The 22233-nt window shown below is 37.9% G+C and overlaps 2 protein-coding genes across 3 annotated transcripts in view; both read left to right on the top strand.

Annotated features, from left to right (window-relative positions):
* ERAP2 (endoplasmic reticulum aminopeptidase 2) overlaps positions 1-5879 on the top strand; it is a 41433-nt gene extending 35554 nt beyond the window's left edge. For both annotated transcript variants that reach the window (XM_016159787.2, XM_016159788.2), the window contains exon 19: positions 652-5879. In XM_016159787.2, the coding sequence (XP_016015273.2) occupies positions 652-795 (144 nt within the window). In that variant the 3' untranslated portion in view covers positions 796-5879. The remainder of the gene's footprint in view (positions 1-651) is intronic.
* A 7091-nt stretch (positions 5880-12970) lies between these two features.
* Positions 12971-22233, top strand: part of LOC107518277 (leucyl and cystinyl aminopeptidase) — an 87615-nt gene continuing 78352 nt past the window's right edge. The window contains exon 1 of the mRNA XM_016159775.2: positions 12971-13078. Coding sequence (XP_016015261.2) covers positions 13060-13078 — 19 coding nt within the window. The 5' untranslated portion in view covers positions 12971-13059. The remainder of the gene's footprint in view (positions 13079-22233) is intronic.

Genomic DNA, 22233 nt, shown 5'->3' with positions numbered 1-22233 from the left:
GAACTTAGATGTGATCACATCTGAAGTTTTCATTTTATTAAAAGAAAATAAGTTGTTTGTCCAATGTCACATAGCAAGTACACAGAAGGCAAAGGACTAGACTATTCTTAAAATACATGTTCATAGCATTCAAAATGAAAATTACCCTTGAGAGATGGTCCTTTTGTGTTATTTTGTTCATATTGTAGAATCATGAGTTATACTGAAGTTCAGTTTGTAAAGGTTTTTAACAAAATTACTGTTATTGGTTTATTGGTAATTCTACTTGTTTTTTTTTTAAGGCATTTTAGTGTTTTACATCTTCTTTCTACAATAAATTTTGATTTTACCCTTTAAGCAAATTCAGAATTCTAAAACTTAAATCTGGCTCACTGCTTACTCTATGACTGGGCTTAACCACAAATTCTTTACCCATAGTGTGCTCACTTGTAAGATTAAGATTTATTATTCCTGTCTTGCTTTATTTATTATTTGAAGATAAAGTAATAATTATGCAAAAAAATAGAGGAGAAGAAGAAAATAACCTTTTAGAGGTTGGCAGAGAAATGCTTGCACCTGTGTTTGTATAATTTGCAAGCTGTTTTGGAACCCTTTAGAAGAGAAACTATTTTATGAACCACATCAGTAATTCTTTTCTTGCTTATTTTTCAGGTAAAACTGTTCTTTGACTCTCTTAAGGCCCAAGGATCACATTTAGATATTTTTCAAATTGTTCTGGAAACCATAACCAAAAACATTAAATGGATGGAGAAGAATCTTCCCACACTGAGGACTTGGCTACAGGTTAAGATTTAAATGGTCAGTAGAAAGAGCACATCAGATGTGGGCTACCGCTGCATGAAATTGTCAAAGCTCAAGTCAGCGTTACAGATATTTTGTCTAATCAGTAAGAAGCCTCAAGAAATCATCCAGTGCAGCTGCGTGTTCTAAGCTGTGGTCTCTAGTCAACCGACGTGTGATGCTGGGGATGGGGTAAGGCCAGTTCAATAACCTATTTAGAAGTAAACTTTCTGAGTAATGGGGATATGTGGAGATACGGATATAGACATCGAGATATTGCTGTAATCGCTTAGCCACAATACAGACTATCTGCATTGTCTCACATTATGCCATCCCTTTGTTATGTTGCTGCTTTTTAACCTTGCTTAGTATCCTGGTGTTTGCCCAGCCAGTTTTACCTCCAAGGAAACATAGCCAATTCGTTAGGAAAAAAAAAAAAAAAAAAAAAAGCTTTCATTTGTATCTTGCCATCTCTTCACTCTGCCTCCTTCTTCAGCTCAGCCCGAATAGTTTAATTATTACCATTCATGGAAAATTTGAATCAAATATGAAGCATAAGAATTAGGAAAACAAATCTCAGATTTGTCACCAAATCCCAGATTATTAAAAACTATATGTCAAGGTTTATCAGGGAGACCAGGAGGGCCTGTTGGCATGAGGCTCACCATTCATGAAGAGCCTCAAAGATAGCCTTTTGAGGTCATCTCCAAATGAAGTAAAATCTGCAGTTATGGAGGTACAGAAAATAAATTGTGTTTATTAGTGTGATATTTCAAAAGCTTTATGGTGGATGCCACACTTAAATCTACATGCTACTGCATTTTTAATAAATCCTTTGAGAGTTGCAAAATTAGATTATATTGGGATATTTGGGGTACATCATGTTTTAATGTAAATATTTTAATGTATTACATTTTGTTATCCAGTTTTAGCATTTTCTCATACTTTAAGAGAAACTCTTGATCTCTGAAATGCTTTGTTTGATACTTCTCTTAATTGTTTGAATGAGGTATTTGGAATAAAGAAAACACACATTTAAATACAGGTAGTATATTTAATTAATTCATAACCCCGCATATGAATCAGTATGAAAGTGTAATTAAGTTCTAGATAGAATTGAGTCAATACACAAATGATTGATTCATCTGGGTTGTTAAGGGAAGCTGGGGATGTCGGAGCAGGGGCGATGTGAGGCTGTTATCCCTCCATTTTGGAGCGATATCATGAAGATCTATAGACCTTTCTCAGTCAGAGACAGAATACAGTTTGGATGGATATTGGCCATGGCCCAACATATATTTTGTTGTTTGTTTTCAAATCACTTCTTGGAATCTTTGAAGCATCTTTGGCTTTAGATTTGACCTGGTCAGGGTTCTGCCAAGGTCTGTATAACAACTTAGTGATATCAGTCTAGAATTATACATACTTTAGCATAAGAAAACTAAAAAAGAATACTTTTTCCCCCACCAAGATAATATGTAAATTAAGTAGTAAAATGTGCGTGAGTTTCAACAGAACTGTAACAAGAAAATTTTCCTAAATAAACGAAGTTTTCTTTTGTGTAGTACCTTACCTACCAAAAATTCCAAGTTTTTAATTCTCTTCCTTTTAGTTCCTCATTTAAATGCATTTGTACTTTCTTGGATTCTTAAAAATTGAGTACAGAAAGAATTTTATTATTTAATAAAAATGAACATGAAAATTAAAGTACCCATAATGTTTTAGCAAATACAGTTTTAAAAAAGAAATGCGAGGTATTTCAAAAGCTTTACAGTGGATGCCAGACCCCCAACACTAAGACTTGACTAAAGTTACTTTTACTTTTTTTTTTACTCCAAATGAACAAATAAGTTGCGAAAAAGTTAAGTACATGATCATGAATAAATGATGGAGCGAGCAGACACAACTTCTTTGGGCCTCCCTGATTCCCCAGAGAGTCCCTGGGAGAATTTTGTGGTTTCCACAGTCCTCTCAGAATGAGAAACCTTCCATACTAGGGAGGCGCAGAACTAGTAGCTTGCTCCCTTTTAGGCTTTGCGTGGGGGAGAATGGGCACGTCAGTCCTTAAGGCTCCAGCTTATCACCATGACAAGAATTTGTCCTGCCTCATGTACATACTTCTGCATTTTATTCCTTGCTGTGTCATTGGGTCCATTAAAGGTTGCAGAGAACCAAGCCTGATGAGGAACTACTACAAGAAATCTTGATTTTCTGGGGCAAGTTCTTGGGTTTTTTGTTTTGCTTTGTTTTATTTTTTTTGTTGTTTTGTTTGTGTTTATAGTTGGAGAGGGATTTATCAAACTGCAAGGGGGACCACCAAATAGTTATAGGAGCTAGTTTTCTACATGAACATTAATGTCTACCAAATGCGAAGTTGCTTAAAACGGCCTCCGTGCTTTATTCTGCAACACCCCCTTAACCTATATTCATTTGACCATGTGTCACCATTTTTTATTTTAATACATAATGGTTTATAACTTTTACATTTACAGACTTTAAATCAATCATCTATTATATTGTTTGCTTCCTGAAATCTTAATCTCCTCAAAGCCATATCTCCATACCATAAAAAAAAAAAAAGATGAAAGGGATTATGAAAGAAGTAGGTTTGCTGGGCTAAAGCATATGTGTATTATATATAATCCAACATTTTAATCGATAATGACAAATTATTTTTCTGAAAGAGGGTGTTAATATACTTTCTTCTTAGCTCTATATCCTGTACTTGTCAGTACCAAATGTTAATCTCTTATACCTAGTAATATATTCCATGGTAAAGTACAGTTTCCTCAGATATTTACTTAGCTATGCCACTAGTTTATTTTGATTAGTATCTATTGATAAATTTTTGTATCCTGTTACTTTGAATTTTTCTGTTTGCTTTTGTTTCAGATGAATCTTTTGTAGACAGACTATACCTGAATTTTGTTTCTTATTATGTTCCCCAACTTGGGCCAGCCCAGGCTTTGTCATCTGATACCCTCCAGTCTCAAGGGCAGGAAAACTGAAGCTTCTGATCCCCTCAACATGAATGCAGACTTCGGCCTTCTGCTTACTCCTCAGGGTTCCTAAGTTCACTTCATTTTTGACCCACGAGTGATCCTTACTAACTTTCCAGTACATCAATGCAGCAAGACCATTTTAAAATACACTGTATTCTACATTTTTAGTTATTTTTAGTAAGAAGGTCAGTCAGGGTACCTAGTCTAGCATATTTCAGAAGCCACAAAAATTTATTTCCCAGTATGCAAATGCCTGACACTTCTACATATGAGGCTCCTTAGCATGGAAATTGGTTTGCAGTATTGGCCATGTAGTATCGATTTCTCACAAATAAGGTTATGGAATGCCTAAGACTGTATCATACTTAGGAAATTAGCAGTATAAACTTATCATTTGTTCAGAACTTAAATCAGGAAAATTTTTCAATATTCTTAGGGAGAAATGGTTAGAAGATCTGAGAAATGCAGACTTAACTAACAAGATAGAAAAACGTTTATGTTTCAATCACTTCTACAAACTTTGCTTTGCAGCTGTAACTTTAAGATCTTTTGCTAATGTGTTCTCCTTTCCCTAAAAGTCCTTATCTTCTACCATACTCCCAGATAAGTTTGGAAAACCAGTTTTCTATTCTCAATATATGACTCAACAATTCTCACTTTTAGGTATTTTCACATTATTTCTCACATTTTGAAGTTTATGTGCCTGGCCTTCTACTGAATTGTGCCATATTTCTTACTTTCAATACAACATTTCAAGTTCATACCTCTGTAAGGAATTCCCATGTTAATACCATCTGCCATGCCCCTCTAGTCATCTAAAGAAAACCTCAGTTATAATTATAAACTTCGTTTTTAAAGTAGACAGAGTAAATTGTCTCAGACTTAAAACATACAAAGGACATTATTTCTCAGTTTTAACACCCTATCCCCCTTTAGAAACTGTTTTCTAGTAAACTGAGTTTAAAAATTCTAACTCATCTAATATTTTAAATATTAACATTTAATAAAACATTAACATTAAATAAAACATTCTAAAAACTCAAATATGGAAAGAAGTATGGCAGGGGAACTTTATCTAAAAGAGAAATAAGTTGTTTCCATGGCATAAGGCTGTTGGCGCATAATTTTATTCTCTATTTATACCTCCAGATATAGACCCAAAGACAAAAAGCAGAAATCATAGGACAAACAGAACTTTTCAGCTTGTAAGGGGTTAACAGGTGGAGACTAAGAAATAAGGATCAAGGAAAAGTTCTAGTCTGAAACAGCTATACACAATCTATGTGAACCAGATAGAACCCATAGGAATAATATCCTATGTCCTGAGTGAGTTAATTCAACTCATATTTAGAGACTGGATTGGGGTCACTTAAGCAACATTTAAGAGAGGCTGGATAACAATTAAAGGTTTGTATTTGTTCGTTCTTGTAGTAAATTGTGCCTTTTCTATAGATAACAGTTAAGACATTACTGATCAAAGAACTATTTTAAAAATAATGTTCTATATTCCAGAAAAGCCATTACCAGGTAGAAAAAGAATATTATTCTTCTGGTTTCAGAAAACTGTTTCTTTGGGAAGCCTAAGGTCAAGGGAATATACCAACTGTCAGCTCCTCTGTCTCACTTGAGGACTTAGAAAGAAATAACACTATTTCTGGCCTTGCAAATCCAAATCTAAAAAGTGTTGACTAAAAAAGGAAACATCGTAGATTTCATTTCAAAATACATCTCCTCTTATCCAGGTGTCTTTTCTTCTATAATTCTACCATTACAGATTTATTCCTTTGGGTTAAAAAAGGTTAAAATATTAAATTGTAGCTCATTAGTCATGCTTTAGTATGACTGAGTTTTTAAGTTAATAGTTATTTCTTTACAGCTAGCTGATAAAAGGGCACTATGGAGAGAGAGAGGATTGAGGAGTAAGAGGTGGGGGTGGGGGTGGGGTTGATTCTGGAAGGAGAGCAATACCCCAGGAAGTACAGTTGGGTAGGAAGCACTGGAGGGCAGTATCTGTCACTTATTCAAGGATGTTACATACAGATGGCATTTGATAAATATTTGTTGACTGTTTAAAGCAGCACCTAGAAATAAGGAAGGGAAAAAAAATGAGACCTAGTAGAACAAAGAAATAAGCCTACTTGACAGTTTTGTCTCAGGCTGGTCCTGCTAATGCATGGTTATATGCTTCTGTGACATGTATTATGCATTATAGATATATCCTTTGTGCTTGTCCTGAGTGTCCCAATGTATTGTAAGTGCATAACTTACAGCTCCTGTTTTGTTTTTTGTTCTCTTTGGTGCTCTGCACGCCATGGGCACATCACAAATGTTGCTGATTGACAGCCTGTGTTGGCAGCTATCAGCCAGAGGGAGGAAAAAAAGCATCTGAGTCAGCCCAGAGACAGCCAAGAATCACAGTCAAGTGTAATTTTCTGCATAAATATTACGGGAACTTCTCATGCTCAAAAACAAACAAACATGTGAAGGATACTTTTTACAGGAATGAACCTCAAACAGACTCTATTTCAGCATAGCTCTAAGAAACAAAGAGAAAGCAAAACCAAATCAGTATCTTCAGGATTGTAAACATCTCCCTAGAAAGAGCAAGTTAATCAAAAATTCCAGCTAGATATTATTTCTAAAACCATCTTTTAAATCTTCTAACATTGTAGAAGAGAACCTATGATTGGTTTTCATGGCTAGACCAGGCCCACCATCCCTGACACTTTCTGACCCAGCTAGGCCCCATCGGACCCAGAGTTTAGATACCAACTCAACACAAAAATTTGGTTTCCTCAGGATATCATTATTTTAAATTATCAGGTTGGAATATGTCAGCATTATAAACATTTCTTTTCTCTAGTATTGTACTTTGTGAATTTAAAATTTTTTTTGCATATAATCTACACAGTGCTAATGTTGCACAATTCACATTTAATAGTAATAAAAAATTCATCTTTAGTGCTTACTTTGTGCCATTCTCTGTTGAAAGCATTTCTGGTGTATTAATTCATCTTGTCCTCACAATAACTCTAAGAGGGGGGTACTCGTCCTCAGTTTATAAAAGAGAAAACTTGTCCCAGTCACAGAGGCAACGGTTTTTAGTATGTTCAGAGTTGTGCACCTATCTATGTGCTCGATTTTAGAATATTTTCATCACCCTAACCCTGTACCCACTAGCAGTCACTTCCTAGACCTCCTTCCCTTTGGTCTTAGGCAACCACTAATCTACTTTCCGTCTCTATAGATTAGCCTAGTCTGAACATTTCATATAAATAGAGTAATGCAAAAATATCATCTTCCATAACTGGCTTCTTTAATGGATAATTGTGTTGTTTATGCTATTTAATGCTGCTATAAACATTCACATACAAGTTTTTGTGTGAACATAAATTTTGAATTCTTTTGGGAATATACTAGGAGTGGAATTGCCAGATCCTATGGCAATTCTATGTTTAGCCTTTGGAGGAACTGTCAGACTGTTTTCCAGCATTACTATACCATTTCATATCCCCACCAGCAGTATATCAATGTTCCAATTTCTCTACATCTTTGACAATATTTATTATTACATGGCTTTTTTACTCTAGCCATTTTAGGCCTGTACCTCGCCATACCATGAAGTGGTACCTCGTGGTTTTGATTTGCATCTCCCTCATGGCTAATGATATTGAACATCCTTTCATGTGTTTATTTGTATATCTTGTTTGAAGAATGGGGTTTTTTTGCCCATTTTAACTGGATCACTAGTCTTTTATTATTGAATTATAAGAGTTCTTTATATAGTCTAGGTACAAACCCCTTGTGAGGTAAATAATTTTCAAATACTTTCTGCCATTCTGTGGGTTGGTTTTTCACTTCTTGATGCTATCCATGGATGTCAATCTTTCTTGATACTTATCTTCAAACTTATTTCTGTTAGGAAGATGCTATTATTATGAGTTGAATTGTGTCCATTCAAAATTCATGTGTTGAAGTTGTGACCTCCAGCACCTCAGAATGGGACTTTACTTGGAAATAGGGTTGTGGCAGATGTGATTAGTTAAAACCCTGTTGAAGTAGGGTAGGCCCCAATCTAGTATGACTAGTGTTCTTATTAGAAGAGGAAATATGAATATAGACATGCACACAGGGAGAATGCCATGTGAAGACTGGCATTATGCTAACACAAACCCAGGAAATACTAGAAGCTAGGAGAAATTCCAGGCACATATCTTTCCTTGGTGCCTTCAGAGGGAAGGCCCTGCTGACACCTTGATCTTGGGTTTCTAGCCTTTAGAACTATGAGATAATAAATTTCTGTCGTTTAAGCCACTCAGTGTGTATTAGTTTTATACAGCAGCCCTAGAAAATTATATAACTGCTTAAGATTTAATTTTTCCACTCTAGTAGTTACTTTCAGTTCAAAGTTCGAGGTTTAATGATATACCATTTCTTGGTTTATAATCCTAGTTACATCGATTGGCTACATGAAAAATTACATTGAATTGGGCTCTACTTTAATTTTTCCTGTACCATATCTTAGGGTTTAAAAATATTATCAAAATATATCAGTGTTTATAATCTTTAGCGGACATGTAGGTTGCCTACCTGCCATTTGGGTTGCTTAACCCCAATTTTTCCTTCTGAATAAGAAAAATGATTTTGTCCAAGGCTCCCTTCCTCTCCATATGAAAGAAGGGAAGCAACCCTAAACTTAGCATTCATAAATTCTGCTTTGTCTAAGAAACTGATCATGGTAACCCTGTTTTCATTTCCAGTGATTTGCTTAGGAATATACAAAACACAGCTTCAGCAAATAAAACCTAAGGAGAATTCTAATGGGGGATTTCTGAGAAAAGTTTCCTTGCTCGTAAGAAAGAGACACCAGAGAAAAGCTTCTTTCTTCCTCCCTTGATGCAGCCTTGTTGACCACAGGGCATACAGTTTTTCAGAAAATTGCTTAGAGTGGGCAGAATGAGAAGTTGGGTTCTTGATGAGATTGGGGAGCTGTGACTGGAGACTGCATCTTTGGAGTTGTTATGAGATGATGGATTTCCTTATTGTTTAAACTAGTTTATTAGTGTTTTGCTTTTGTATTTTAAAGCATCTGAACTCGTATATAACTGTTCCTTCCTGATAACCTTTCACTTTATTTGGCTGAATCTTTTTGCTAATGTCTAACTGTACAAGAACTCTGTTGGGTAATTATTCTGCTTTTCTTAGAGCTCTAAACATTGCTTAATTTGGTATAACTTCAAAAGTCACTAATTGCTGCCAATTAGTGATGAGATGTTGACTCCTCCAATCTTGGGGTGACTGAGCAGAGTCTGGAGTAGCTGGAAACCTCATGGTGGTCATGTTTGTCCTGGCAGTAAGTAGCATCCTCCATTTATTCAAGAGCATGGCAGAGGAAATGCAGTTAAGCATTAATATGTTGTCTAGGTGGAGGGCCAGGGGAAGGAGGGAACAATTGGGGGGATCATTTTATGAACTATATAGATGTCTAACCAATGTACTGTACACTTGAAACTAATTTTAATAAATTTTTTTAAAAAGTATGCCCACCCCCAAAAAAGAGTGCTGAACAATTTTTCAAATGTGTACACTGAATTAGTGTATTTTATTGTTCATTTCAAAATAATTAGAATATTTACTAATACTAAACCTAAAGTTGACATGGACTATCAATACATTAAATTGGAATATCAATTAAGTAATCACTGGACTAGCCAAACTTCTAGTAGCCTGAAGTCAGCTACATTTCTCTTTATACCCTATCCTTTTCTTAAGTTATTGTCATTGACCTTAATTTCTCTGTGGGAATAGGGAAGCAACAGCAAATTCCAGAGCACTGACTTAGAACACATATCACCTGGATTCCATACTATGTCTGCTACTGGACTGTGAGTAAACCCTCTAACTTCTCTAGTCTTCAATTCTATCATTTATTGAATTGAAGTTTGGGTTAGCTTATCCATGGCATACCAAGTGCTTTATTTGAATGAAAGAAAATGTTCCTATATTCATGTATTAGCCAAGTTTGTTGCTTTTTAAATAAATAAATAAATAAATAAATAAATAAATAAATAAATGCTGCTTGTTATTCAGGGAGCTCATTACTTTTCTTTTCATGCTATTTATATTATAATTAGCCCTCCAAATTTTTGGTTTTCAAATGTAAATAGTAGAGAGCAAGGATTCTGAAAATAGTAGATGAGTATAGTACATAATGTCATACTATGTCCTCTGATAATGAATAGTATCTTCATAATAATTTAAAGTCTTATGCCCTTAATTAAAGAGGAAATTCTGTGTGGGAGGATAGGAGAAGGTTAAAGACTGAAATATAATGGGTTTCAGTGGTGAATCTGAGAAATTGTGTTTTCTCAAGGAAAGCTTTACGAAGTCAGATGTAAAATGATATCCCCCCAAAACAAAACAAAACAGAATAAAAATAAAATTCATTATTATTTGTTGGGGGGTAGGTAGGATCCTGAAACGTTTTGGTGTTGTATATACTCTTTTACCACTAATATAAAGTCACAAGTCTTTAAACGGTAGTGTGTCTGTGTGTGTGTGTGTGTGTGTGTGTGTGTGTGTGTGTGTGTGTGTAGAAATGGGAGGAATGAGACCCAAGAGGTTGGCAAAGAGAGAATAAAGAAATTATTTGTCTCTTTATCAAAGAAATCTCAGAAAGGCTTGACGATCCACCTATATTTACTAGTGTAATGGTGAAGTATTTCTACAAGTCTCTGCAGAAATGGAGTATTTAAGAAAACACAGGATAACTTAAAAGCATGACAGACTCTACTTTACAGGTGAGGTCAGGTGAGGAGATTTAACAAGCTGTGGAGTTTTAAATGTCTCTGATATTAAGTTCTTTGGCTGCAAAAATAACTCCAAAGGAACATGACTTAGAATACAGAGAAGAGCCTCTTATCTAAGCAATACAATGTGTGGGGTTCTTCTAACAGAAATCAATACTGCATGTACTATGTAATATCTGAACACTGAAACACCAGCCCCTGTGGTTCACTTCCTGTTTTTGATTCTTAAGTTCCCTGGGGTGTGGGTGGACATGCAATCTAAGGGCTGTTATTATCTTTATTAACACGGTGGGGAGAGAGCGGCTTTGAAGTATCATATGATAGACACTTACTCTGTACTGATAACAAACATACAATTCAATATAGAGATAATCTGAAAGTGTTCAACGTTGCAAGTGAACTAGAACTCTAAACACCACGCATCCATTCACATATTCATTCAAAAATTATTTATTGCATATTCGTCTAGGGATTAAGAACATAACCCCTAAAAAAAAAAAAAGATAATGACCTTGTCTTCATGGGACTTGAGTACTTGAAAGGGAGGTTGATAATCATGAAGCTACAAACCAAAACATGATTTTAGAGGGTAATGAGTGCTATAAGAAAATTAAGCAGTAGATCATGTTTATGCCTATTTTAGATTCTGTAGCAAAGGAGAGCTCTCTGTAGAGGTGACGTTTGAGCTGAGACCTAAATAACAAGAAGGACTCAGCAGGCAAAGTACCAGGCAGAAGGAAGTTTTTGCACAAGAAATATGCAAGAGAAATGGTTAAATGAACTTGGCTACTTCCAGGAACTGCAAGAAGCCCTTTGTAGCCACAGCATCGTGAGCACGTTTAGATGAGGTCCCAGAGTTAGGTAGAGTTTCGCTTTTATTCTGAGCTCGATTGGAGGTTTTAAAGTGGAGTGGGAAGTGCGTGACTTAATACAATTGACACTTGAAAATATAATATTGAGCCTCGATTTTTTTTCTTTAAAACCTAATACCTAATTCCCTTGCGGGTCAAATGACCCCCTGCGGTGGGTTCGCTGAGACGGTTTGCGCTTGCCGCGGACTTGTTTGCCCTCGACGCCCTGCGTCCTCCTGTTGACAGTCTCCGAGGAGCGTGTGACAGTTGGCAGGCGCCGTGAGGCACAACTGGAGCCAAGTTGCTGCAGAGGTCAGGACTGTAGGAGAGGAAGGAGAGGGAGAAGAGGCGGTGGAAGTGCTCTGGAAGGGCCGCGGCCTCCGCGGAGAGTGGCGGCGGTGAGCACGCCGTGCAAGGGCTGTGGCATTGGGGCCGCGAGGAACCTCCCTGGGGCTCACAAGGCTCCTCCCTAGTTGCTCCATCCTGTAGGTTCGCTGGGTCTGCCCGGATTTGACACTGGAAACAATGGTGGCTCAGGACTGGAGGCAAAGGCGCGAGTTCTGGGGTGCAGGGATTGCTAAGAGAGGTTCTGTTTCTCTGGCCTAGCGCCGCCAGGCCTGGCCACAAACCCCACCGGCGACACCCCCTGGAGCCGCAGGTGTTGATTCAGGGCTAGTAGGCTCGGGCAGGCCTCCTGCCCACATTGTGCAGCGCCCGCGGCCCACTGCAAATCCAGCGCCGGGTTTTGCGATTCGCCTTCATGTAGGGAACGGTAGCCGGAGGACTGGACCCTTGGGACTCACGGTTCCGCAGGGGTCCCGGCCGGTCCCTTAGTCTCCCCGCCAACGACCACTGGGGACCACTCTGCTGTGCGCGGGCATCTCTGCCGAGACGGCCCACAGCGCCTGCTCCTGTGAGCCTTGGTGAAGTGAGCTCCCCGGAGCCAGTCTCCCCAGGGAAACCTTCGCCCTCAGGCTCTTGCTCCGCCTTCAAATCTCGGCTACAGTGGCACCTCCCAGGGAGGCCTCTCCTCACCAAGCCATCCGAATTAGCGACTCACTCTCCATCACATCACCCTGATTTAATGCTCAGCGGAGCATTATTTCAGCCTCGTGTATCTTCTGTTTATTGTGTTTCTGGAATGTCCACTCCATGGGGCAATGACCGTGTTTTTCTCCCACGGTCATTTCTGCGTTCCGGCGCCTAGGACCCAGCCGGGAGGGACGCAGTGGGCTGTCACTTTTGCCGAACGACTGAACGTTGTTCCGGGGGCTGTAAGAGACAAAAACGCCGGCCTTTCTGGCGGGGGGGCAGGGCTTCTTCAAGCCCCGCCCACGGGCCCGTCTCCAGCTCAAACCTGCTCTCTTCCTTCCTCTCCCAGGAGTTGGCTTGGGGCGATGCGGTGCTTTTCTCTCTGGCCTCCCTCGCATTTTCTGCAGCTGTCGCGAAAACCCGGAGCAGCGGGACGGCAGATCGGCGGAGCGGGGCCGCCCCTCGCGGCACCTCCCCAACAGCCCTCGGCGGCCGCGCTGGGCATGCTCAGTCGGCAGGGCCGCTTCAGCTCTCGGAGTAGGAAGCTAGGGTGCTCCGGCTGTAAGGAGCGGCGGCGGGGGGAAAATGGAGCCCTTCACCAGTGGTGAGTGGGCAGCCAGACGTGTCGGAGCTGAGGCTCTTTGGGGCCCAGGGGATCGGGGCCAGTCGTGACACTAGGAATCGGGCTGTCGCCCCCACCGCGGGTTTCCCGCGAGTGTTTGGGGGGCGGGGAAAGGACTGGGGGAGGCGGCCGCAGGCTTGGGGGCTGAGGGTCGGGCGGCGGCCAGCGCGGGGCAGCGGGCTGGTGTGAAGGTCAGCGCCACTGCCTGCCCGGGGTTGGGGGGGGGGGCATCGGGTGCCGCGGGACCCACGCTCCGCTGCGCAGCCAGGTGGAGGAACGGCAAAGTTTGGGCTGCCGTGCGCGGAGGTGGGGGCCGGGGAAAGTTAGCAGCCCGGGTTTGACCCCGGAGAATGGGTGCCGGCCGCGGCTCTCGTGTAGAAAGGGTTAAGCCGTGGCCCTTGCCAAACCCAACTTCTCTGCTGCTCTGGGAGCTGTCTCCCTGTCCTTCTGCGAGTTGCTGGCGTGACTTTTCCTAATAGGACAGTGTGGGGGAGGGGAGGGGGGAACTTGGCAGGTTAATTTAGTGGAAGGAAAGGAAACTTGGGGAAAAGCTTGTTTAACCAACCTCTGCTCGGTGCCGAGGAGGTGCCTGCCCGCCCGCATTGCCTCCTTCTGTCTGGTGATGAGGCACTCCGCAGGGTGTTCAAGCTTCCTTTCCTGGCTCCAGATAACATCACTTTTTCAAATGAAGTCTTATTTAATATCGAGGGTCCGTCACAGTGATATCACAATGTGACTTGAGAGGAGGGTCAAAGTAGGAGCCTGCAGGATGCCCTGCAAACAGCCACAGCCCTTTACTGAATGAAGAGAATAAATCCCATCCTAGTTAAAACGATGGCTTTTGTTTGGAACAGAAGTGCCGGAGTCAAAATATAAGGGTGAGATGTCTTACCATTTTGCGGCATTGATTATATGGATTCCCTTTTGGGATAAAAAGTAGGAAAACTACCTGTAAGGGAGAACTCACACTTAGAGAATTCATTCTCTAGTTGATATGTGTTTTCCTGCCAATAGTTAATTAGATAATTTGTCATTAATAGAAGCCAGAGTCTACCCCGTTTCGGTAGGTAAGTTGCCACTCAAGAGACAGACAATTGTGCACTGTATATTCCAGACACCATCCAGACTTTGTTGTATGTTGTGCTTCACGAATGGGCCTGTGAACTACTCATTATATTTTCCCTGTCCCTAATTCAGAATGCTTTATTCTACTGCCATCTTCCTGTCTGTGCTGTTTAATTAGGCTTAATTATGACAACTTTAATTCTGAATTTTCTTTCTCATGTTCTATTTGTAATTGCTAAGGCTCAAAGCAGAGCCTGGTAAAGTCACTACTAGAATTAAGGAAGATTTAAATGGAAAGGAACCTTAGAGACCATCTAGTACTTTAGTGTAAAATATGTTAAATACAAATGGTGAAATCCTTTCAAATGACTATTCCAAGGCTTTTTCTTTGTTCTAGGTAGAATGCTTGGAGCTTCCATCTTTGTAGGATTTTAAATGTGAAATTTAATGTAAATTTTAAAAAAAAATATCCGCACAAGGCTGAGTCATCCACTGGGTCAAGATCATTGCTAGCTGATTTGGTGAAACTGTGCCTACAGAATTAAAGTACATTCTCAAGTCTTAAAATAGGGGTCTTTACTCCCCTCTGAGAATAAGCTCCTCTGGATATGAATATTTGTAAATTGTCACATTTAGGAGAGCAGTGGAAAAGTCCTACAGAGGAGAACAAAAAAGAAGCAATCCTTCAAATTTCATGTAGGAAATTGGATTTCTAATCCTTTCCTATCTGTCTTCCAGGTTCTCTAAGTCTGTGCTGGAGACATTTTGGCAATACATCATTTTGGTTAATGTATTAATCACTGTTTAGAGCCTTATCTGGCATCCTTTAACAAGGAGAATAGAAACTACAACCTCAAAAGTCAAGAGATTCGCTCCTAGCAATTTGAGGTGTTTTCAGGTTTAAGGTAGACTGGTTTTATATTTCAGAACTTTTCAAGGATAGCTGTAGAATTTTCTAGTGTCTTCAAACAGGACATGGTATTGCAGAAAGTATGTTTATCTTTGTACTTAATCCTTTTGAGTACAAAGGATATGTACATTTAATCTTCTATAGATCTGAGTATTCTGGTATAGAATATTATCCATATAATTTATGATTGCAGGAATCATCAAAGTTTGGTATTGTCTTTTGTTACACATTCACATTCTTTTAACAAAATTTTCACCACTTAAATTTTCTCATGTATTTATGTATATGAAAAGAATTGTAACAGCTTAACAAAGACAGTTTTACTAATTCAGGAACATATAGCTTTCAGTTTAAATCTTGTGATTTTACCCTCTGACCTATAAATTTGTAAAGGAGGCAAATTTAGTTTCTGTTATGTCATTCTGGCTTTCACTACTCATATATTCTAGCTATCTTTCTGTACTTTCCCTGTTAAAACTTGCTGCTGGCTCATTTTTCTTGGGCCCTCCTCTCTGCCTACTGATAATGGTTTATTTGATGAACATCTTATGTTAACCTATCCAGGTAACATACTGCTGTAAACTATTTAATATGCACATCTCCAGAAAAGGCTTATAAAGAGGGATCTTAGTGTCAGCAATACCCATTTGGCTCAGGAGATATTTTTGGTCTTGCACTTGAGAGGGACTGCTGACTATTATGTTGAAGGCTGGACATCCATTCTGGCTTTGGATCTTTGGTGACTGTGTGTGTGTGTAGGGAGAGAGAGATGTGCTGGACCAGTACTCAAGAATGATTTAACAGTAACTATTATGTCCTGTTCGGTAGGTAGTGATTTATATACTACCATAACACAAACAAACAAAAAGTGGTGGCAACTCTTTAGGTCTTTAGATAGATATTACTAGTTTAAGGCAAATAATTATTTGATGACTGGCTAGCTTTATTTGTCCTCATGTGGATGCAGGGTTGGGATATTTCAGAGTAACTTAAACTCTTATTAAGGGATATAGTTGTCAGGGCTCACCCTCAGAATCTGAGTAGATCTGAGGTTGTTGAACCTAGGAATCTGCAACTTCATTTTGAGGATGTTAGAAGTATTTACCAGGAGGGAGCAAATTCAGGATTTGGAAGCATATTGACAGAGAAGGATCTCTTTTCCTGTGCGTGAGTGCACGCATATATATATGTTTGTGTTATGTGTGTGTATCTGTATATGTATATTTACCTCTGTGCTTTCTAGTTTGTGGTATGGCCTGAAATAAATCTAGAGAGTGAAAAAGGATCAATATTTTGAAGTCCCAGAACTGAAAACATAATTTAAACAATTTGTCGATTTTTTCATATGAACAGAAATCATTTTCATACTACAGCTTGGTACATAATCAAGCAAGGAGGATTTTCCTGTCTCATAAAACTATTTTTGTTTTTGTTTTCAGATTGGCATCTCATTGAAAGTGTTTCCCAATTTCCAAAATGAGAATCCTGAACAATAAATTAGATATTCATGGATTATAAGACAGTGTAAAATTGATATCATCTTTTTATCTTACAAATAATAATTGTCCTATAGTATGCATTTCTTTAAAAAAAATTTTCTGCATTATCAGTCAAAAATGTGAACTTGCCACATTTTATTTATATATATTTTTCTTTTATTCTGTGATAAACTACCACATTAAGAGAAAACCCTTATAAAATGGCAAAGTGTAGTTTCTCCATGTAATGGAATGCAAGTTAAATTCTCTTTTTAGTCCTTCTGTCTTAAGTTTTTTATTTCATTTAAGGAAAATAGGAACTATATAGGAATAGTGTTAACATCATTTAATAGTCTAAGATTGAGGCTGTAACTAGAAACCAATTCAGTTTTTAGCTGGAAAACAGTAGTGGAAAAGTTATTTGCTTTACATAACAACCTCTAAGAAAGAGTATCTTGGGACAAGATAGACAGCCTCTATTAGATGTAGTTAAAACCAGTGATCATTATTTATCTATGGATGATCCTTGAAAACTCAGTCTGGAAGATTTATAGCCAAGAAAGATTGATTATAAGGAAATTATTATATAGAAAATTAGCAAGGGTAATTTTCTCAGTAGTTCAGTCAGACACCATTTTTTGAATGCCCACTTACAAGAAGATTTTCTGCTAGACACTGTTAGAAAAGACCCCGCAGACTTGTCATCAGATAATGCTAACCTTAATAAGAGAAATGAAATGGAAGAATCTGTTTTATTTTCATGCTAATATAAAAATAGAAAAAGACAAAAGAAGTAAAAAAGCAATAAAACTTTAAGACAGTTTTGTAATTATAAAATAAATGTATAGGATTGTCTTTATAACCTATTTATATAACATCTGTTACCAATAAGCTCACATTTCTACTGATTAGTGTAATACTCCTGTTAGAAAACAGCAGCATTTTGACCCTCTCTGAAGCTTTAGGAATTTGAGATGTGGAGGACATTCGCCAAGATTACCCCAGAAGTTGGAATGGAATTAGATGAGGCCCCTGGCTCTTGGCAGTTGAGGTGAAGAGGACGGTGCAGCCATGTTCTATAAATTAGTTACCTCATGTCTTGAAAACTGTAGGAGGTTGGAGTTGGCACTAACACATAGGCCTTTGCATAATGCTATTGGAGCAACCAGAGAAACTAGTCTTTTTTTTTTTGAATCCCTCAATATGCATTTTTTTCTGAGTGTTCACAGGAATTCAAGATTGAGAGAGTGGTGGGAGATTTTGGAGCTCTTTTGTTCCTTTTTTATCTAGTGGCCTTTTTTGAGAAAGCTCCTCATCACCTTAATGTTTCTGTGCTATAAATGTGACAGAGTCCCCATCTTTGTGGAATAATGGTCAGGGTTCCCCTGTAACCTGATTCATTGTTGTGAATTCATTTGTGATTGTCCTGGGAGCTCCCATAGGACTTTGAATCCAAAGATCTTCAGGGAAAATTGAGACCTAGGAGAATTAGTGAAAAAGGTGAAAGAAATGTATAGATTTATGTAAAGGAGTCGTCTAATGGGCAGAGATTTTCAAAATGGTCATGCCTTGAGTCTTGTAAATCTTTGGCTCAGAAATGAGCCTCCTTTGGAGAGCAGGACACTGTGTATGAAGCTGAAAGATAGATTCAGGGTTGGGACAGGTAGGTGGATCTGGTTGGACAAAAGTAGTTGAGCGGGGAGGGGACGAATCAGTTAAGGCATTTGAAGGCCCTAGTAGTTAGGAAACATTTGCCATAAGTTTGATCATACTATGCACTTCTCTCTTTCATAGTTACTTGTAAGTTAGGATTGTTAACTTTCCTGAATGTTTTAGATTTTAAGGGGAAAATAAATACAAAAGAGGGCTATAGAGCCATTGACTTTGTGGGACCATTATGATAGCAGTCCCTGTTCTTTATAGCCTAGTTTTACTTCACTTTTCTACTGATGCTTGAACAATGAGACAATTAAATTTTTTTACATTCCAACCTTCGCATCTAAACTATGAGGAAACCAGTTCCTTTTGTTAAATAAAGAAAATTCAGGCTTACAAGGGATTTTGAAAAAACAGTGGAGAATCAAGTCAACTGTAGAAGATCCTTTGAAGTGCTTTTCCTTTTGGAGTGTTTTCTTAATGAAGATCTTCCTGGGCATTCTTCCCATGTATTTCAAGAATGCAGCCACCAAAACAAAACTCAAGCCAGTTGTCCAGACTTCTGTGGATTGGGGGGCTGGGTGGTCCAAAGCCTTCTCCAGTCCCTCTGTATTATTGGAGGAGGCCAAGCCAGTGAGCTGGTTGAAGGTAGTAAAAGAAGACTTCCTGATGTTTTGGGATGGGGGATGGGGGGAATTTTATAAGCTGGGAGAATAGGATGATGGGAAATGAAGTGAAAGAACTGGTACCTCTGTGGGTTGGGTGTGCTCTTTTCACAGCAGTGATGACGAGGGCTCTGTGGTAGTGTTTCCCAGACACTGCCTCAGGAATCATTTGGTGTCATAGAGGAACTTTCTGGTGGGCAAAAAGGCTTTGGGCCATAGTATTTCTCACAGCTGTAACTTAATTTGTGAGATTTAAAATAGAGTGTTCATCATTTCAACAGCATTATACCATCCCAAAGTTTTCTTTAGAGGAAAAAGTGTGTTGAGATTAGTGGGAGTGAGTGATTGAGGAGAGTTAAATGTTTCAAAGGTCTTTATTTAAGTTTGGTATTGGTAGTGTGATTTGAAGACAGAGGTTGCGTCATACTTGTCTAGTTTCTTCTTGCCCCATAATTGTCAAAAGGACCTCAATAGTTAAGTAAGGGAGGCCGCTGTGCACCTTGGGGTGTGGTGGGAGGTGTTCCCCAGATTGATCAAGATCGTTTCCAAGAGTTTGGGATGGTTCCCCCTTGTGCATATTAACAGTAGTTTCTCTGCTTTTTTAAACTAAATGTTAAGTACCTAACTCTTTGGGCCACTGACATTGTCCATGCAGAGTCTAGATTGAGTGGCTAGATTAAGAAAACATCTCAGACTGAGCAGAGTATTTATTGGTTATTAGTGGGAATAAGAAATGAATTGCTCTTTGGAACAGCAGCCTCACTTTCGTTTGCATCAAGACAGGCTACTGAGGTAACTTTTTAGTTGAAGGAAGCACACAGAAAAATAATTAAATGTAGAAAAGAGGATCTAGATTGACTTGGGGATCAGATAATAAAAATATGTGTGTGTGTTTAGTTAGAAATAAACATTCACCAAAATGTGGCTAGCTTTGAGTTTAGTTGTCCACTTTTGTTGAGTATATAGTTCTGTTTTAATTAATTGCCAATTTGAGAAAAGACTTGAAGAATTCGTGCATAGAAGCTTTTCTTGGCAGATAATCAAATGACAATGACCACTGGTAGAAAAAAATGTGGTTACAATCCCAGACTCTTGGATAATCATTACTATTTTTTTAAAAGTGGGCTGTCGACAAACTGACTCTCAGTAAGTTGTAAATTGATGGCAGAGTTTTTGCTATAGAGATTTAAGACTATCATTACCTTGTGCTTTATCAGTCTGATGAGTCAGATGGAAAAATATTTCAGAGAATTATCAGCAAAATAATTCGTTGTTCAAATCCATCTGAGATCAAGTTCAGCAAATATATTTACCCACTGAAGTATTTTCTAACTCTTAAGCATTGTGTGCACATCGAAAGGTTCTTAAAAATTTATTTTGCTGATCTCATTCAGTGATATACATTCTGTGTTAAATCACTTTTTGGTGATTTTTGGCATTTTTAATTTTGAATAAGGAATTATGGCAGGTTAAGATTCTTTTGAAAACTATATCCAGATAATTGATGGAATTAAGAATAAACTTTTAGCCTTAGATCTTAGGTGTTTACCACTTTGTAGATTTGCCTGAGAAATTAATGAGCATAAATATTTAGACATCGTTGACAATTTCAGTTGCTTTTTATAGCTGAATCTTTCTAAGGGGTACACTGAGGATCATCAAGGACTGTGGGACCTGTGTTAAGAGGAAAGATTTTTAAAGTATTATATAAGATAAAGATTATAAATTTGGACTGGAGGACAACTTTAATATAAATATAAACATTAAGATAAATAATTTAGCCTAGAAAAGGAAAAGAAAATTGAAAATTAAGCTAAACTAATTTAATTTTTCCCCCACAAGGAAATCGACTAACTTTTAAGTGAATAAAATGGCATATCATTATGTGAATTCTGATCATTGTCATAATAATAAATAATGCTCTCAATATTCCATACTGTTTATCTGTATTCTTTAGTCCATAGAATATTATGTTTCATTTGTTAACTTGATGCTTTTTAGGTATACTCCAGCCAGAATTTTAACTAGAGTATTTTCTCTGTGGAATCTACAATGTTTTTGAATACTGATTAGTAGGACTAAATGGTTATTTTTAGAACTTCGTGCATATTTGTAAATTTTATATTTTCTCTTGGTTCTATATTCTATTGTGCGTAACAACCAGAGAAAATAAGATAAATATGTATATATGGACTATATTGAACAAAAAATTTTTTAGGAGATTAATGCTTTAGGCTCAATTTTGTTTTATTGAAACCTACTAACACTGTGGTTCAAATCTACTTAATTGTTATTTTTCTTTTTTGGGGGTTATTTTCCCACTTTTTTCATTTTGAATTTCTTTCATTTTATACTATGCTAATAGTTTTTTTCCATCTCTTATTTTTATCATCAAGACTGAAAATAGAACAAACAAAAATTAGTTTTCCATGTTTCTTTACTCTGTCCTTCTTTTGGGGTGTCAGGAGTAGGACTCAGAGAAGCATAGAGTGAATATTTTAATACAGGTTCTTTTTGCATGCCATTTTAAACTGCCTCAATTAACAGGTGTTTTTGAAATTTCTTTTTGACGTGTACCCTTTATCTCTTTTTAAAAAGATAATAATTTTTGAAAAGATAGCCCCCTCAGAGAATAAATACATTTAAATATATCTTCGCTGTGTGCTAACTTGTGCCAAGCTTTGTTCTTAGAGTACAGATAATGAATACAGCATGGTCTGCCCTTGTGGAGCTTATAATCCAGCAGAATTAATTTTTTTAAAAAGTATATGAAAGCACAAAATAATACATTCTCTTCAGAAACTCTCAGGCTTCAAGAAGCACAGGACCCATCCCACACCACTTTCCTTAAACACATTTGATTTTGTACTTTTTTCATTTTGGAGATCTATCCATGAATCTATCTCATTTTGTAAGACTACTGTTTTGCGTAGTATAATAGAAAAGAGCAGTTCAGACTGCTGCATTCAAATCCTAACTCCTTAGTTGCTAACTCTGGGATTCTTATTCCAGGATAGTACCAAGACGTTTTACTGTCTTTACTTAAAAACTAAAATGTGCGCAGAAACAGAAACTTTTTCTAATATTAGCTGAGGTTTCAGATGCAGGGTGGTTTGACATATTCCAGCCAGGTTTTTAAAATTGGGGAACCAATAATATTTCTTGTGTCTTATTTATTAAAGGCTAGAGGCCAGTATAGGAGGATTCTTTCCATTACTGTTATTATTCATTTAAAACACTTTCAAGGAAGTGCTGTGTAAGAGTAGAGGAACTATTCATTTCTATATCCAATTTGGTGTAGATGTGTTTTTCTGGTTCCTTTAAGCAAATGTAATATGCAACACCTCATTATTCATACAAGTG

This window comes from Rousettus aegyptiacus, unplaced genomic scaffold (assembly GCF_014176215.1).
Source record: "Rousettus aegyptiacus isolate mRouAeg1 unplaced genomic scaffold, mRouAeg1.p scaffold_m13_p_8, whole genome shotgun sequence".
In the NCBI taxonomy this organism is placed as follows: domain Eukaryota; kingdom Metazoa; phylum Chordata; class Mammalia; order Chiroptera; family Pteropodidae; genus Rousettus; species Rousettus aegyptiacus.
This window is presented reverse-complemented; position numbering and strand designations above follow the sequence as displayed.